The 18,236-nt window shown below is 44.5% G+C and overlaps 1 protein-coding gene across 1 annotated transcript in view; it reads left to right on the top strand.

The window, feature by feature from the left end:
• The window catches only part of SAMD13 (sterile alpha motif domain containing 13), a 49,328-nt gene that overhangs the window by 9,372 nt on the left and 21,720 nt on the right, over positions 1-18,236 (top strand). Inside the window, exon 2 of the mRNA XM_063427138.1 lies at positions 9,109-9,190. Within this exon, the coding sequence (XP_063283208.1) occupies positions 9,138-9,190 (53 nt within the window). The 5' untranslated portion in view covers positions 9,109-9,137. The remainder of the gene's footprint in view (positions 1-9,108; positions 9,191-18,236) is intronic.

An 18,236-nucleotide genomic window follows, 5' to 3' on the forward strand; every position in this document is an offset into this window, starting at 1 on the left:
CTTGAATGTCATGGGTCTCTTTCTCTGTCTCCTGACTTAGCCTGCTTCCTCTGCATTCCTTTTTTTTGCATCTCCCTCTCTTCCCTTTGTCTTAACTTTTTTTTTTAAAGGGAAAATTCACTAGGTGATAGACCAATAGAAAACTGGAGGTGTGGTTACCTTCCAGATAGCAATTTAAGTATTTGGTCTATAGAGGGCAGTCTCGTCCCACTAAACATTCCTATCCAGGAAAGAGTTAACTTTTCCTGGTGGCTATTTTGACGTCATTTAGCTTATCTTTATGGTTGTTTATAATTTAAGTTTTCTGTCAGTTCAAAGAGTTTTTTTGTGTCTGGCAAATTCTGCTATAATTTCTAATATGACAGTTATAACTAAGTATGACCCCTAAACTTACAATGGGATGTTATACAATATCGAAAGTAAAATTAAATTATTTAATCTTCTCTGTCACAAATGTCTGGGTTTAGAATTAATTATATTCCATTAGCATTTAAACAGTCTGTCCATCCCCCGTTCTCATCTCTTATCAACAGGTTTGTATATACTAAGCATTCCTTAGCTTCTGGCAAAGTGGTTAGTTTTACAGAAAGGATAGAAATCTTGTGTCTTTTGTTAGCTTGAAGATAACAAAATGGAGTCTGCTCTGTTCAGAATGATTCAGGCAATATATACTTTAATTTCTATCATAGCACAAAATGTCTGCCGATATAAATACCCTGACAGTATAGATCATTCCCCTGCAATTTCACTGCCATTTAGGAGTTATATCACTTTTTTACTGTTTATGCAGCCCTAGCCACACCTCCCCTGGCTATGATTGACAGAGCCTGCATGAAAAAAAACAAAACTGGTTTCACTTTCAAACAGATGTAATTTACCTTAAATAATTGTATCTCAATCTCTAAATTGAATTTTAATCACATACAGGAGGCTCTTGCAGGGTCTAGCAAGCTATTAACATAGCAGGGGATAAGAAAATCTTAATTAAACAGAACTTGCAATAAAGAAAGCCTAAATAGGTCTCTTTACAGGAAGTGTTTATGGAAGGCTGTGCAAGTCACATGCAGGGAGGTGTGACTAGGGTTCATAAACAAAGGGATTTAACTCCTAAATGGCAGAGGATTGAGCAGTGAGGCTGCAGGGGCATGTTCTATACACCAAAACTGCTTCATTAAGCTAAAGTTGTTCAGGTGACTATAGTGTCCCTTTAAGTCTAATTTTTATTATAATTCGAATTGGACAAGCACAACCTTCTATTAAGACTAAACATGATGTGTGGAACAAGGGGACCACACAGATAGGGAGATCCCCAGCATGATGACCTGAAAACAATAGGCAGGCAAGCGATCGGGCATGGTACTCCGTGACGGCGTTCCGTCACACAGTCCCAGACAGTTGCCTTATAAATTCAGTCCTCCTCAAATTGGTGTATGTTGGGGGAGAACTTAGGTGACAGAAACATGTGATTCTGCTTTATACATTGTATGATCTCATGTGGGAACAGTATATAAAATGTAACGGGCCGAGGGTAACCCGACTTGTTACCTCAGCTAATGCAAAATGAAGAGACCCATTTTCCTGGACGACACACAGTTCCCAGGGGTACAACAACAACTTTATTGGCCACTCTCGGCTTTATACTTTCCCCATGCAAGGGGTGGAACACACACAACAACAACAAATTATACACACACACACACAGCATTCATACACACACACACACACATACACACACTGCATTCATTATATACACACTGTAAATAAATTTTCAATTAATATAATTTTGGGGGGATCTAATTTTATTCAGAAATTTGCCAGTAGTTGCTGCATTTCCCACCCTAGTCTTATACTCGAGTCAATACGTTTTCCCAGTTTTTTGGGTTAAAATTAGGGGTCTCGACTTCTATTCGGGTCAACTTATACTCGAGTATATACGGTAATTGTAACATTGTTTAATTTTATGTCTTTTTGTAACCATGTGGTTAATGGAGTCTTGCCTATGTCCTGGGAGATATTTGATTACTTCCCAATTATCTCCAGGATAGAGAGGAGGGATTGTGATGTCACTGTGGGAGTGTTTTGTTTGTATTGTCTGTGATTGGCTAATATCCAATATGTGTCCCATTGTTCCATCAGGTCCCCTAGGGGAGTGTCCACCTGGTGGACACTTGCATACATACCGGGCAGGTAGCCCTCAATAAACCAGACCTACTTGCACCTTTCTTGAAGCCTTGACTCATGCTTGGGGGAAGGGATATCTACACTCTGGGGATTGCTATAATCACTTACTCCCCAGAGTAAGCTCTTCTAAGAGCTTGATTTGTTCCTGCTACGCTCTCTGGATTTAGGAGAGGTTCACCCACTGGGAGCTGGATCCTGGTCGTGGATCCAGGGTGGGTGAGAGACGGCGACCCCGGCGCAGCTGCATCGCTGGAAGGGGGGTATGCAGTGCTGATGATGTCGGTTGGAGTGCTCGGAGTCCTCGGCAAGCGCTAGGAGCATCGATTGGCAGAGGTACTCGGTCAGAGTCCCAGCGGTCCATCACAATGACATCGCCCCACTTTTGCAGGGATCCCAGATGGGACTCGGGGCTATTTAGTGATATACGTTTCAACCCTGTAACCCCTTCCCACCCCGGGCCACCGAGCCCCAAAGCTCCCTGTATGTATTGTGTTTTCATGTGTGTCGATTGTGTTGGATGGAGACCCCCTGTGGAGGTCTGTGCATAAAAAGCTGTGTGCCCAAATAAAGATCGTAATAGGTTGTACCCGGGAACTGTGTGTCATCCAGTTACTGGGGGGAAATGGTTCTGACCTATTATTAATAAAGGGAATAACCAGCCGGGTTACCCAGGTCCTGCTACACCGGTATAAAGCCATGATTCTCTCTGTCCCTTTAAATTGTCACCCATTAATCTGAGACGCTTGGTCTGTGTGTTCCTATTTTTCTGTCTCCCTGCATACTGCGCCCCTTTCATGCTGCCCAATAATCCGAGGTTGGCGTCACATGGGGGGCTCTCTACCTGATGATGCTTTTTGTTATGTGTGGAAATGTCAGGCTGCAGATAGCGAACATGTCCCCCCAGTATAATCAATTATAAAAGACTGAGCCTGGGTCTGGCAGAATGTCAGGGAGCTGATAGTGAACGTGTCCCCCCAGTATAATGTATTATAAAAGACTGAGCCTGGGTCTGACAGCAATGGCAAGGAGGGCATCTTGATTTCTTTCTGTTTGAAGTTAAGGACTTTGTACCCTGCACCCCACTAAAGCAGTGACCGCAGGAACAATCTGCCCTGTAATGGGGTAAAATATTAACGTTCTGGGTCTTTCCAGAGCTTTGAGTTTGTCTATGAATAGAAACATAGAATGTGACGGCAGATAAGAACCATTCGGCCCATCTAGTCTGCCCAATTTTCTAAATACTTTCATTAGTCCCTGGCCTTATCTTATAGTTAGGATAGCCTTATGCCTATCCCACGCATGCCTAAACTCCTTAACTGTGTTAACCTCTACCACTTCAGCTGGAAGGCTATTCCATGCATCTACTACCCTCTCAGTAAAGTAATACTTCCGGATATTATTTTTAAACCTTTGTCCCTCTAATTTAAGACTATGTCCTCTTGTTGTGGTAGTTTTTCTTCTTTTAAATATAGTCTCCTCCTTTACTGTGTTGATTCCCTTTATGTATTTAAATGTTTCTATCATATCCCCCCTGTCTCATCTTTCCTCCAAGCTATACATGTTAAGATCCTTTAACCTTTCCTGGTAAGTTTTATCCTGCAATCCATGAACCAGTTTAGTAGCTCTTCTCTGAACTCTCTCTAAAGTATACTTCTGAAGATACGGTCTCCAGTACTGCGTACAATACTCCAAGTGAGGTCTCACGAGTGTTCTGTACAATGGCATGAGCACTTCCCTCTTTCTACTCCTAATACCTCTCCCTATACAACCCAGCATTCTGCTAGCATTTCCTGCTGCTCTATTACATTGTCTGCCTACCTTTAAGTCATCAGAAATAATCACCCCTAAATCCCTTTCCTCAGATGTTGAGGTTAGGACTCTATCAAATATTCTGTACTCTGCACTTGGGTTTTTACGTCCAAGATGCATTATCTTGCACTTATCCACATTAAATGTCAGTTGCCACAACTCTGACCATTTTTCTAGTTTACCTAAATCATTAGCCATTTGGCTTATCCCTCCTGGAACATCAACCCTGTTACACATCTTAGTATCATCAGCAAAAATACATACCTTACCATCAAGACCTTCTGCAATATCACTAATAAAAATATTAAAGAGAATGGGTCCAAGTACAGATCCCTGAGGTACCCCACTGGTGACAAGCCCAAGCTTCGAATATACTCCATTGACTACAACCCTCTGTTGCCTGTCACTCAGCCACTGCCTCACCCATTCTACTGCACCACCCTGATCTATAATTTTAGTTACCCAATCAAAAAAAATCAATAAGATTAGTTTGGCATGATCTCCCTGAAGTAAACCCATGTTGTCTCTGATCTTGAAATCCATGTGTTTTAAGATGTTCAACAATCCTATCCTTTAACATGGTTTCCATCACTTTCCCCAATAATGAAGTAAGGCTTACTGGCCTGTAGTTGCCCGACTCCTCCCTATTACCTTTCTTGTGAATGGGCACAACATTCGCTAACTTCCAATCTTCTCGGACTACTCCTGTTATCAATGATTGGTTAAATAAATTTGTTAATGGTTTTGCTAGTACACCACCAAGCTCTTTTAATAGCTTTGGGTGTATTCCATCAGGTCCCATTGACTTATTTGTCTTTACTTTTGACAGTTGAAATAGAACCTCTTCCTCTGTAAACTCACGTGTAATAAATAACTCATTTATCCTTTTTTCTTAACTGAGGTCCCTCTCCTTCATTTTCATCTGTAAATACCGAACAAAAATATTCATTGAGGCAGTCAGCTAGACCTTTATCCTCTTCTACATACCTTCCTTCTTTTGTTTTTAATCTAACTAATCCTTGTTTTACTTTTCTTTTCTCATTTATGTATCTAAAAAAGGTTTTGTCCCCCTTTTTTACTGACTGTGCTATTTTCTCTTCTGTGTGTGATTTGGAAGCTCTTATAACTTGCTTAGCCTCTTTCTGCCTAATCTTATAGATCATTCTGTCTTCCTCACTCTGGTTTTTTTTTTTATAATTACTAAATGCTAACTTTTTGTTTTTTATTTTTTTGGCCACATCTGAGGAGTACCACAGTGGTTTCTTGAATGTTTTGCTTTTATTGACAAGCCTAATGCAATTTTCTGTTGCCTTCAGTAGTGCAACTTTTAAATAATCCCATTTCTCTTGGACGCCATTTAAATTGCTCCAGTCTGATAATGACTCCTTTACACATATTCTAATTTTAGAAAAGTCTGTTTTTCTAAAGTCTAAAACTTTTTTGTTTTTGTGTGGTGTGACTCAGTCACTGTTCTTATATTAAACCACACTGATTGATGATCACTGGATCCTAAACTTTCACCTACAGTTATATCGTATACCAAATCTCCATTTGTTAACACTAAATCTAGTATAGCCTCTTTACGAGTTGGCTCCTCAACGACTTGTTTTAGAGACAATCCCAGTAGGGAGTTTAGAATATGTGTGCTCCTGACACAGCCAGCTATTTTTGTTTTCCAATTCACATCAGGAAGATTAAAGTCACCCATGATGATAACTTCCCCCTTCATTGTCATTTTAGCTATTTCCTCAACTAGTAGATTATCTAACTCTTCAATTTGTCCTGGGGGCCTATAAATCACACCTACACGAGTTACTGTGTGATTACCAAATTCTAACGTAACCCACACGGACTCTATGTTCGTCTCACTAACTTTTATTAGGCTAGATTTTATGCTATCCTTACATACAGTGCCACCCTTTATCACCCTTTTGCCCCCCCCTCCTAGTTTAAATACATCCTAGCAAAACCTCTGAACTGCTCACTGAGAACATTTGTTCCCTTTTGAGAAAGATGCAAACCATCTTTTTTGTACAGTTTATTTCCATTCCAAACAGAGCTACCATGAGAAATAAAGCCAAATCCTTGCTCCCGACACCACCAAGCCACAAGTTAAAGTGCCTAATACGCATCCGCCTGTCGTTCTGAGTGTTATGCACAGGCAGAACTTCAGAGAATGACAGTGTGGAAGCAACCTGCCGTATATCATTGGAAAAAACACTAAAAACTTCCTTAACCTCTGAAACCTCATTGCAAGCCAAGTCATTTGTCCCTAGATGGACAAGTACATCCAATTCCCCTTCCTGCTTTGCTCGCTTAACAATATTACATGTACGTCTCCTGTATCTGTGAGCAGTAGCTCCGGGAAGACACCTCACAAGACCACCATTGTCCATCTCCACACCTCTTATGATGGAATCCCCCAACAACAACTGCTTTCTATTGGGCCTCACCATAGTCTCCAAGCCTCTCTCCACAACACCACTAGCCTCAGTGCCTCTCTGCACAACACCACTAGCCTCAGTGCCTCTCTGCACAACACCACTAGCCTCAGTGCCTCTCTGCACAACACCCCTAGCCTCAGTGCCTCTCTGCACAACACCACTAGCCTCAGTGCCTCTCTGCACAACACCACTAGCCTCAGTGCCTCTCTGCACAACACCACTAGCCTCAGTGCCTCTCTGCACAACACCACTAGCCTCAGTGCCTCTCTGCACAACACCACTAGCCTCAGTGCCTCTCTGCACAACACCACTAGCCTCAGTGCCTCTCTGCACAACACCACTAGCCTCAGTGCCTCTCTGCACAACACCACTAGCCTCAGTGCCTCTCTGCACAACACCACTAGCCTCAGTGCCTCTCTGCACAACACCACTAGCCTCAGTGCCTCTCTGCACAACACCACTAGCCTCAGTGCCTCTCTGCACAACACCACTAGCCTCAGTGCCTCTCTGCACAACACCACTAGCCTCAGTGCCTCTCTGCACAACACCACTAGCCTCAGTGCCTCTCTGCACAACACCACTAGCCTCAGTGCCTCTCTGCACAACACCACTAGCCTCAGTGCCTCTCTGCACAACACCACTAGCCTCAGTGCCTCTCTGCACAACACCACTAGCCTCAGTGCCTCTCTGCACAACACCACTAGCCTCAGTGCCTCTCTGCACAACACCACTAGCCTCAGTGCCTCTCTGCACAACACCACTAGCCTCAGTGCCTCTCTGCACAACACCACTAGCCTCAGTGCCTCTCTGCACAACACCACTAGCCTCCGTGCCTCTCTGCACAACACCACTAGCCTCAGTGCCTCTCTGCACAACACCACTAGCCTCAGTGCCTCTCTGCACAACACCACTAGCCTCAGTGCCTCTCTGCACAACACCACTAGCCTCAGTGCCTCTCTGCACAACACCACTAGCCTCAGTGCCTCTCTGCACAACACCACTAGCCTCAGTGCCTCTCTGCACAACACCACTAGCCTCAGTGCCTCTCTGCACAACACCACTAGCCTCAGTGCCTCTCTGCACAACACCACTAGCCTCAGTGCCTCTCTGCACAACACCACTAGCCTCAGTGCCTCTCTGCACAACACCACTAGCCTCAGTGCCTCTCTGCACAACACCACTAGCCTCAGTGCCTCTCTGCACAACACCACTAGCCTCAGTGCCTCTCTGCACAACACCACTAGCCTCAGTGCCTCTCTGCACAACACCACTAGCCTCAGTGCCTCTCTGCACAACACCACTAGCCTCAGTGCCTCTCTGCACAACACCACTAGCCTCAGTGCCTCTCTGCACAACACCACTAGCCTCAGTGCCTCTCTGCACAACACCACTAGCCTCAGTGCCTCTCTGCACAACACCACTAGCCTCAGTGCCTCTCTGCACAACACCACTAGCCTCAGTGCCTCTCTGCACAACACCACTAGCCTCAGTGCCTCTCTGCACAACACCACTAGCCTCAGTGCCTCTCTGCACAACACCACTAGCCTCAGTGCCTCTCTGCACAACACCACTAGCCTCAGTGCCTCTCTGCACAACACCACTAGCCTCAGTGCCTCTCTGCACAACACCACTAGCCTCAGTGCCTCTCTGCACAACACCACTAGCCTCAGTGCCTCTCTGCACAACACCACTAGCCTCAGTGCCTCTCTGCACAACACCACTAGCCTCAGTGCCTCTCTGCACAACACCACTAGCCTCAGTGCCTCTCTGCACAACACCACTAGCCTCAGTGCCTCTCTGCACAACACCACTAGCCTCAGTGCCTCTCTGCACAACACCACTAGCCTCAGTGCCTCTCTGCACAACACCACTAGCCTCCGTGCCTCTCTGCACAACACCACTAGCCTCCGTGCCTCTCTGCACAACACCACTAGCCTCCGTGCCTCTCTGCACAACACCACTAGCCTCCGTGCCTCTCTGCACAACACCACTAGCCTCAGTGCCTCTCTGCACAACACCACTAGCCTCAGTGCCTCTCTCCACAACACCATTACACTCTGAAAGTGCCGAAAATGAATTATGTAGAGCAACAGACTGTGCAATATGCCTTTTATCCACAACTCTAAGTCTACCAGATCCTACAGTGATCCATTTGCCATTCCTAGTATGTCTCTGCGGCAGTGGCTTTGCAGCAGTTCCAGTCTGAGTTTGTTTACCAGATAATTTACAAATCTCAGACTTCAGAAATACAATCTCCTGCCGCAAGATAGAGAACTGTCTACAGATTAGACAACAACCAAACCTCCAAAAAGTGGAACGTGAAACAAATGCATAGCAACTATTACACTGAACTAAGTCTGCCATTCCAATAAGGCGAATAATTTAAATCAAACAAATCTTAACTTTTAATTTATCCTCCTGAATACCTCATTCAGGAGGATTCAGGAAATTAAGAATGATTCAGGAAATGAAGTATTGACTATTTTTAGACACCAGGAAGAGGGCCTCAGGATGAATCTCTTTAAAGTTCCAACTGATAAATACATTTTGTTTTTAGTGGACTATCATGTCATTACCGTTGATTCCCTTTACCTGTATGGTTTAACCATTACCGCGCTGGCTGGCGGTTTAATATGATGTGTGACTGTCCTATTTCTGTCTCGTTGTGTATTAGTGGAAGCCGGGGATTCGTCCAGCAGCCCCATGGTTACACAGAGCATGGACAACAAGGAGAACGGGTCCCTGGATATTAAAATGTGAGTAAACGGGGAGTACTTCTCTTAACATTCAGTTTATTTATCACAGCAATGTATAAATTATACCAGCTACACAGAGGGATCTTACTTATTGCTAGGGATGCACCGAAACAAAAATTCTGGGCCGAAACCGAAACTTCAGGATGCTCTTGGCCGAAAACTGAAAATAACTTTTTCCCCAAATGATTTTTAAAAAGTTTTTTTTCCTATAATTTTAATATTAGACGTTTTAATGAATTTAATCTAATATGAAAAACTTCCCTTCTCTTTTAGTGGTCCCCCCTACTTTATTTTCCTCCCCCCTCTAGTGTTCCTCTCCCCTTCCTCTCTTTTTATAGTCTTCTATCCCCCACCTCCCCCGTCCCATAGTCTTCTTTCCCCCACCTCCCCCGTCCCATAGTCTTCTTTCCCCCACCTCCCCCGTCCCATAGTCTTCTTTCCCCCACCTCCCCCGTCCCATAGTCTTCTTTCCCCCACCTCCCCCGTCCCATAGTCTTCTTTCCCCCACCTCCCCCGTCCCATAGTCTTCTTTCCCCCACCTCCCCCGTCCCATAGTCTTCTTTCCCCCACCTCCCCCGTCCCATAGTCTTCTTTCCCCCACCTCCCCCGTCCCATAGTCTTCTTTCCCCCACCTCCCCCGTCCCATAGTCTTCTTTCCCCCACCTCCCCCGTCCCATAGTTTTCTTTCCCCCACCTCCCCCGTCCCATAGTCTTCTTTCCCCCACCTCCCCCGTCCCATAGTCTTCTTTCCCCCACCTCCCCCGTCCCATAGTCTTCTTTCCCCCACCTCCCCCGTCCCATACAGTGTTCTTCTCCCCTCCTCCCCGTCCCATACAGTGTTCTTCTCCCCCGTCGCATACAGTGTTCTTCTCCCCTCCTCCCCCGTCGCATACAGTGTTCTTCATCCCCCTCCTCCCCCGTCGCATACAGTGTTCTTCTCCCCTCCTCCCCCGTCCCATACAGTGTTCTTCTCCCCTCCTCCCCCGTCCCATACAGTGTTCTTCTCCCCTCCTCCCCCGTCCCATACAGTGTTCTTCTCCCCTCCTCCCCCGTCCCATACAGTGTTCTTCTCCCCTCCTCCCCAGTCCCATACAGTGTTCTTCTCCCCCCACCCTCGTCCCATACAGTGTTCTTCTCCCCCCACCCCTGTCCCATAGTGTTTTTTTTTTTGTTTGTTTTTTTAAAGATCTTTCTCACACTTTTAAATTTTATTCACAATTACTTATGTTTCATATATGAATAGGCCATGTGAAATGAAAGCCCTGTTTCCCCTGAACAAAATTATATATAATAAGTGTGGGTGCACTTAATATGAAAAAGGTGTATTAACCCCTTAACGCCGTTACGGCGTTCCATGCCGTCGCGCTTTAAATGGGCTTTAAAGCCGTTGCGGCGGCATGGAACGCCGTAACGGCTTTCTGCTCCAGGAGCCAGGAGGTACTCACCTCCGCCGCGATCCTCTTCTGGAGGGCTGCCTGACAGCCCAGGCAGCCCTCCCATGGCAAATGAGGCCCCCGGGGGCCATGTGATCGCTCCGCCCCCTATAGCTGGCTATGGATCTGCCAAAAATGTGTAAAAATAGATGTGTAAAAATAAATTAAAAGTATTTTTATATATATATTATGTGTATATATATGTAACGTCATACAAAGTGTATTGTAATACTAATAAAAGTATATATATTAGTTTTAAAATACACTTAGAATGACGTTACATATATATTATATATATATATGTATGTATAATTAAAATAATAAATAAAATATAAATAAAATATTGAAACAAAATGTAATATAAATTATATACCCTGAAAATAGGGGGGAAATGATGTGTGCGTGTTATACGCCGATATACCATATTTACTTACCTGTCTTGAAGCGTGGGCCGGTGTTCAGCGCGCTCCGCGGTACTGGAACTTCAATTTCAGGTTCCGGTTTCCGGCGGGACTGAAAGGAAGTGTGCACACTTCCTTTCAGTCCCGCCGGAAACCGGAACCTGAAATTGAAGTTCCAGTACCGCGGTGCGCGCTGTGAAGCCGGCCCACGCTTCAAGACAGGTAAGTAATTATGGGACAAGGGGAGGGAAAGTGCACTAGGGGACACTATGGGAGGGGGGGGGGGACACTATGGGAGGGAGGGGGGGGGGGGGACACTATGGGAGGGAGGGGGGGGGGGAAATTAGGGAAAGGGGGGGGAACACTATGGGATGAGGGGGTGGAGAATACTATGGGAGGGGGTGGAGAATACTATGGGAGGGGGTGGGGAACACTATGGGATGAGGGGGGGGAAATTTCCTGGAATTTCCTTCTTAAAATGAGGTGTGTGTTATACGCCGATAAATACGGTATATATATTGGTAACAAAATACACTTAGAATGACATTCTATATATATCTATCTATATATAAAATACAAATAACCGCAAAAATATATATATATATATATATATATACACATATAATTACATAAAAGATTACATTAGTATACACGTAGAATTTAAATACCTATAAATGCATATATATTAAAATTCTACATGTATATTTAAGTAATCTTTAAACATAATGATGTGATTTGATTAATTAAACTTTGATTGACATGCCTGACAACACAGGGAGAAAGTGCAGAGAATTTAATTCGCAAGCACTATATTTGACCCTGTAACTCTCCAAGACAACATAAAACCTGTACATGGGGGTACTGTTTTACTCAGGAGACTTCGCTGAACTCATATATTAGTGTTTCAAACTGGTAAATTGTATTACAACGATGATATTTTAAGTAAAAGTGACGTTTTTTGCATTTTTTACAAACGAACGGCACTGTTATGGACTATATTATTGTTGTAATATGTTTTACTGTTTTAAAACACTAATATTTGTGTTTAGTGAAGTCTCACGAGAATAACAGTACCCCCCATGTACAGGTTTTATGGTGTTTTGGAAAGTTAGAGAGTCACATATAAGGCTTGCATTTCATTTTTTTGACATTGAAATTTGCCAGATTAGTTCTGTTGTCTTTGAGAGCGTATGGTAGCACAGGAATAAGAATTACCCCCATGATGGCATACCATTTGCAAAAGTAGACAACCCGAGGTATTGCAAGTGGGGTATGTCCAGTCTTTCTTAGTAGCCACTTAGTCACAAACACTGGCCAAATATTTGTTTTTCACACAAAAACAATTATGAACGCTAACTTCGGCCAGTGTTTGTGACTAAGTGGCTACTAAAAAATACTAAACATACCCCACGTTCAATACCTTGGGTTGTCTACTTTTTCAAATGGTATGCCATTATGGGGGTAATTCTCATTCCTGGCCTACCACACCGTCTCAAAGGTAACATTACTAATCTGGCAAATTTCTATTTGAAAATGGAACGTTCTATATTTGACCCTGTAACTTTCCAAAACACCATAAAACCTGTTAATGGGGTACTGTTGTACTCGTGAGACATCGCTGATTCCAAATATGTGCATTTTTTGCAGTAAAATCTAACAGTATTATGACATTCACAGCTAAAATGGCAGACGGAAATAAAAATTTGAAAAAAATCTCATTTTCTCACATTTTTTTTTTTATTTTATTCATAATAAATTATGTTCCATATATGAATAGTTATTGATAAATTAAAGCCCTGTTTCTCCTGAACAAAATGATATATAATAAGTGTGGGTGCACTTAATGTGACAGCGGTGAATTACGGTTGAACAGACATATAGCGCAAGTTCCAGTTTTTGTTTACGTTTTTTGTTTTGATCACAACGTGTACAACTGGCTCAAACCTTGTACCCTTCATGATGAATGACAAACCCGATCCGTCATGCCGGGCAATCAGTTAACGCCGGGTGATTGTCCTGGTCCGTCATGCGCTAAAGTTAACCCCAGATCGCCGCGATCGCGGGGTTAACGCTCCTTCGGTCTGAGTCTGTATTCGAGGCAGACCGGGAGCACCTGATCGCGCTGTCCCTGCAGCAGTGATCGCTCTGATAGGCTGTCAGAGCAAGCACATGTGCTGCAGGGACTCACAAAACGCCTCCCTGCTCTTCTGCGTTCTGTTTGAAGTGCAGGGAGACGGATCAGCAGTGATCTGCTTCTCTCTGTAAAAAGTAAAAAAAAAAAAGTTAAAGTAAAATCCCACCCCCCTTTCCCTTGCTTTAATAAAATTAACCCCTTCCCTGCCAATTGATCACTGACTACAGTGATCAATTGGCAGGGACTACATTTTACGGTCATCTGATTTTTTTTTTTTTCTTTTTTATTGATTTTTTTTATTATAACCCCCGAGGGTCAACTTTTATTTTTTGTAACCGTCATGGGTTAATTTTATTTTATTAATTTAAATATATTAAAATGATATATTTAGCTAGCTGGGGTGGGTGGAAGTTAGTGGGGAATCTGGAAATTTGGTGTTTGGCAAGCTAGGGGTAGGAGAAAAAAAAAAGTTTTAAAAATGTTTAAAAAAAAAAAGTTTTAAAAATGTTTAAAAAAAAAAAGTAAAACAGGTCCCACCCCCCTTTACCCAGTCCTAATAAAAATGAACCCATGCCAACTTCCCTGCCAGTTGATCACTACCTACAGTGATCAAAATACAGATCAGTTTTATACTGTGATCAGATTTTTTTTTTTTTTTTTTTTAACCCTCAGGTTCAATTTATTTAATTAATTTAAATACTTTAAAATGACATATTTTGCTAGCTTGGGTGGGTGGGAGTTATGGGAAATTGGGGAATTTACTGTTAGTGCTGCTTACTACCAGTTAGGGGTTAATGGTGAAAACAAGTTTATAAAAATGTTAAATCTGTAAACAAAAAGTTTAAATAATTTAATAAGTAAAAAAATACATTTACAAAAATGCTCATTACCACTACACCTGAAAAACAAACTAGAGAAAAAATGATCCCACGCTAAGGTTCAAAATATGCCTTTTGAATTACCCCGGGGTGTATTCTTTAATAAATAGTATGTGTTTGTGGGGAAGTTTGAATAACCAACCAGCTAAACTACTCCGAAATGAAACCAGGACACCGCGTTAAACTTCAATGGCTGCGTCTCAAAATAGAGAAAATTTATGCCAAACTTACCGTAATTTTCTTTTCCTGGCTAATCATGGCAGCATCACTTATGGGTAGCTCCTCCCTTAGCAGTCACAGGACAGGAATTAATTAGATTAATTAGATTAATTAGACTGATAGGTATAAAGAGTCCCTCCTCCCCTTACACCACAGTCCAATTATAAAGCTGAAAATAAAAAATGGGCGGGAACCCTGATGCTGCCATGAGAAATAGCCAGGAAAAGAAAATTACGGTAAGTTTGGCATAAATTTTCTCTATTCCTGGCTAATCATGGCAGCATCACTTATGGGTAATACCCAAGCTCACAGAAAATAGGGTGGGAATAAAATCACGATAAAATACACAGAACAAATTATTATGCTATGACTGAATTTAATATCAACGAGACAAAGAAACCGTAGACAAGACACTCTTCCCAAATGAGGTGGAAGGAGTATCCACGTCTAGTTTGTAGTGTTTCATGAACGTCATCGGGGAAGACCAGGTGGCTGCCTTGCAAATGTAATCGTATGGAACCTCTGCCCAATTAGCCCATGAAGTCGACAATGCCCTGGTCGAATGAGCCTTTAACTTCAGTGGAGGAGAGCGATCATTTTTGAGATATGCCTTTCTGATTACAAGAGCAATCCAACGCTTCAACGTAGATAGAGAGGCTGCCTCACCTCTCCTGGCCCCTGAAGGCAAAACGAAAAGCTGGTGAGTTTTCCTGTAAGGAGCAGAACGTTCAAGGTACATAGACCGGCAGTTCATGACATCCAAACGTTGCCACTTGATCTCCTCTGGCGAAGAAGGATTGGGGTAGAAGGATGGCAGGACCACCTCTTGAGAGAGATGGAAACGAGAGACCACTTTAGGCAGAAACGCTGGATTAGGTTTCAGGCACACCCTATTGTGGTAGAATTGTAGACAAGAAGGCAGGGTGGAGAAGGCCTTGATCTCTGAAATTCTCCTAGCGGAAGTAATTGCTACTAAGAACAATGTTTTGTAAGTTAGGAGGACAGCATCCAAATTCTCAAGAGGAACGAATAGATCCTCAGTCAGGTAGTCGAGAACAAGCGGAAGGTCCCAAGGAGGGGTAGTGGATCTCGAAGGCGGTCTCAACCTGAAAGCTGCCTTGAAGAACCTGGAGATCAATGGGTCTGATGACCAAGAGGTGTTGCACAAAGCTGACAGGGCCGAAGACTGAACTTTAAGAGTGCTGATGCTAAGACCCTTATCCAGACCTTCTTGCAGGAACTCCAAGATTTCAGTGTTGTGAGGGCGTATGAAGTCAACTCGCTTGGCCGAAGCCCATTCCTGAAACACATCCCAGATTCTATGGTAGCATGAGGACGTAGAAGCCTTCCTTGAGTGTAAGAGGGTATTGACCACTGCTTCTGAAAGGCCTAATTGTTGAAGTCTCTCTTTTTCAAGACCCACACCCCCAATTTGAGGCGTTCCGGATGAGGATGGGATCCTTCAGAACAGGCAGGGGCCGAGGCTGTTCCTGGCTCAACGTTGACAGTAGGGGAAACCACGGCCTTCGAGGCCAAATCGGGATCACGGCAATAACCATCTTTCCTTCTGCCCAAACTTTTCTCAGGAACCTGGGTATCATGGGTAGGGGAGGGAACGCATACCCCAGATCGAACGACCAAGGAAGAGATAGAGCATCCTGGCCCAGTGCCTGACTCTCTGGGTGGAGGGAGTAGTAATTCTCCACCTGGCGATTCCTGAACGAGGCCATCAGGTCGATCTGGGGCATGCTCCACCGACGGGTGATCCAAGCAAAAACTGACTGGTGAAGTTTCCATTCTCCCGGGAGAATTTCTGATCTGCTGAGAAAATCCGCCGCTACGTTCTCCGAGCCTGGGAGATAGATAGCCTTCAGTCCCTGGAGATAGGTCATGGCCATCACCATTAGAGGAGCTAGCTCTTTTAAGAGCCGCTTGCTCCTTGTGCCTCCCTGGTTGTTTACATAAGAGGCCACCGCTCGGTTGTCCGTCTTGATCAACACCCAGGAATTCCTGATCTTCGGAAGGAACACCTGAATGGCCTTGGAAACGGATCGCAGTTCTCTTAGGTTCGAGTGGAGCCGACTTTCTTCTCGAGTCCACCACCCCTGAGTCCATGAGGAATCGAGGTGGGCACCCCAACCAGAAGAACTGGCATCCGTCGTAATAACGGTCCACGGAGGCTCTTCCAAGGGAAAACCCTTTGCTAGGTTCTTCCCGTTCCTCCACCAGTCCAACTCTCTTCTTACTGGCAGTGGCAGAGAAATTTTCTGATCCCAATCCGTTTTTTCTCTGTCGAACTGGCGAAGAAAAACAACTCTGTACAGGGCGAAACTTCCATTGGGCCCACTTCACCAAACCTATCGTAGACGTCAAAGAACCCAGGAGACTCATGACTTCCCTTGCCGAGGCCCTTTCGAGAACCTGGAGCTTCTTGACTTTGTCTTGTATCCTCATGACCCTCTCTGGAGACAAAAACACACGGGCAGAAATGGTATTTATCACCGCTCCGAGGAACACGATGGTCTGAGATGGAATCAGGGAGCTTTTTTCTATGTTGAGAAGCCACCCGTGATCTTGCAGGATGTTCATTGCCATTAATGTATGATGCTCCACTATTTCTTGTGAAGGCCCTATGATGAGTATGTCGTCCAGGTAATGGAATATCTCGATACCTCTCATTCTTATGACGGCAATCAGAGAGACACGGACCTTCGAGAAAGTCCTTGGCGCTAAGCTGAGGCCAAACGGAAGCCCTCAGAACTGGAAATGTCTTCCTAAAGCCCAGAACCGAAGGAACTGCATGTGATTGCTGTTTACAGGGATTTGGTAGTAGGCGTCTTTTAAGTCTATGGAGGTCATCCAATCTCCTGGTTTTACGCACTTTAGGATAGTCTGTAAGGATTCCATTTTGAATGTCCTTACGTCTAGAAAGGCGTTCACTCCTTTCAGGTTCAGGATGAGACGCCACTTTCCCTGGGGCTTTGGGGCCAAAAACACAGTGGAATACATCCCCTGGAACCTTTCGTGAGTAGGGACTTCCTCCAACACCTTCAGTCCCAACAGAGTGGAAATGCAAGTCCTCATGGCCCTTCGTTTGACACCTTCTGACACTTTTGATTTTCTGAAATGGGCAGCACGTGGACGAGAGGAAAATTCTATCCTGTAGCCTTCTTTTATGATTGAGGTGACCCACTCGTCTGTGACATTTGCGGCCCACACCGGGTAAAAGAACTGCAGTCTTCCACCCACCGTACCCGGATGGGCCCGAGGACCTTCAGAAGGTCTTCCCGGAGGTCCTGGCACCTCTACCTTTGGAAGCCTTATTGGAAGAGGAGTGAGAGAAGGACTTCCACGAAGAGTTCCTGGAATACTCCCTTCCGGGCTTGTAGCTTCTACTGTCCCGAAAGGACCGATCCTTAAATCGCCTGGTTTTCCAGGAGGAGGAAAAACCCTTTCTGCTGACTTGTGGAAGAAACGCTTTTTTCCCATCAGCCGCTTTCTGAATGGCATCCTCCAGGATCTTACCAAACAGGAGGTCCCCTTGGAACGGTAGACCACACAAGGACGCTTTGGAGGCATAGTCCGCCCCCCAGGAATGAAGCCATAAGGCCCTTCTGGAGGCCACCGATAGGGCCATACCTTTGGCAATCATGCGAGTGATGTCCAGGGAGGCTTCAGAGCAAAATTCAGTAGCAAGGCTCAAATCCTTGAGACTTCCCAGGAGATGTTCTCTACGGACACCTTGATCAATATCTTCCTCCAAATTAGCGAGCCAAACTCGTAAGGCCCTGGAGAGAGTGGTCAGCGCCACTGCCGGATGAAGGGCGGAGCCTAGCGCCAGATAGGCTTTAATTAGGTCACCATCCATACGCTTTTCCATAGGTTCTCTTAAGTATGCCATGGAGTCTATAGGAAGCGTGGTCTTTTTAGCCATATGGATCACTGCGGCATCAACCTTGGGAACCGAATTCCAAAGGCAGC

The sequence above is a fragment of the Pelobates fuscus genome, chromosome 7 (assembly GCF_036172605.1).
Source record: "Pelobates fuscus isolate aPelFus1 chromosome 7, aPelFus1.pri, whole genome shotgun sequence".
Lineage (NCBI taxonomy): Eukaryota > Metazoa > Chordata > Amphibia > Anura > Pelobatidae > Pelobates > Pelobates fuscus.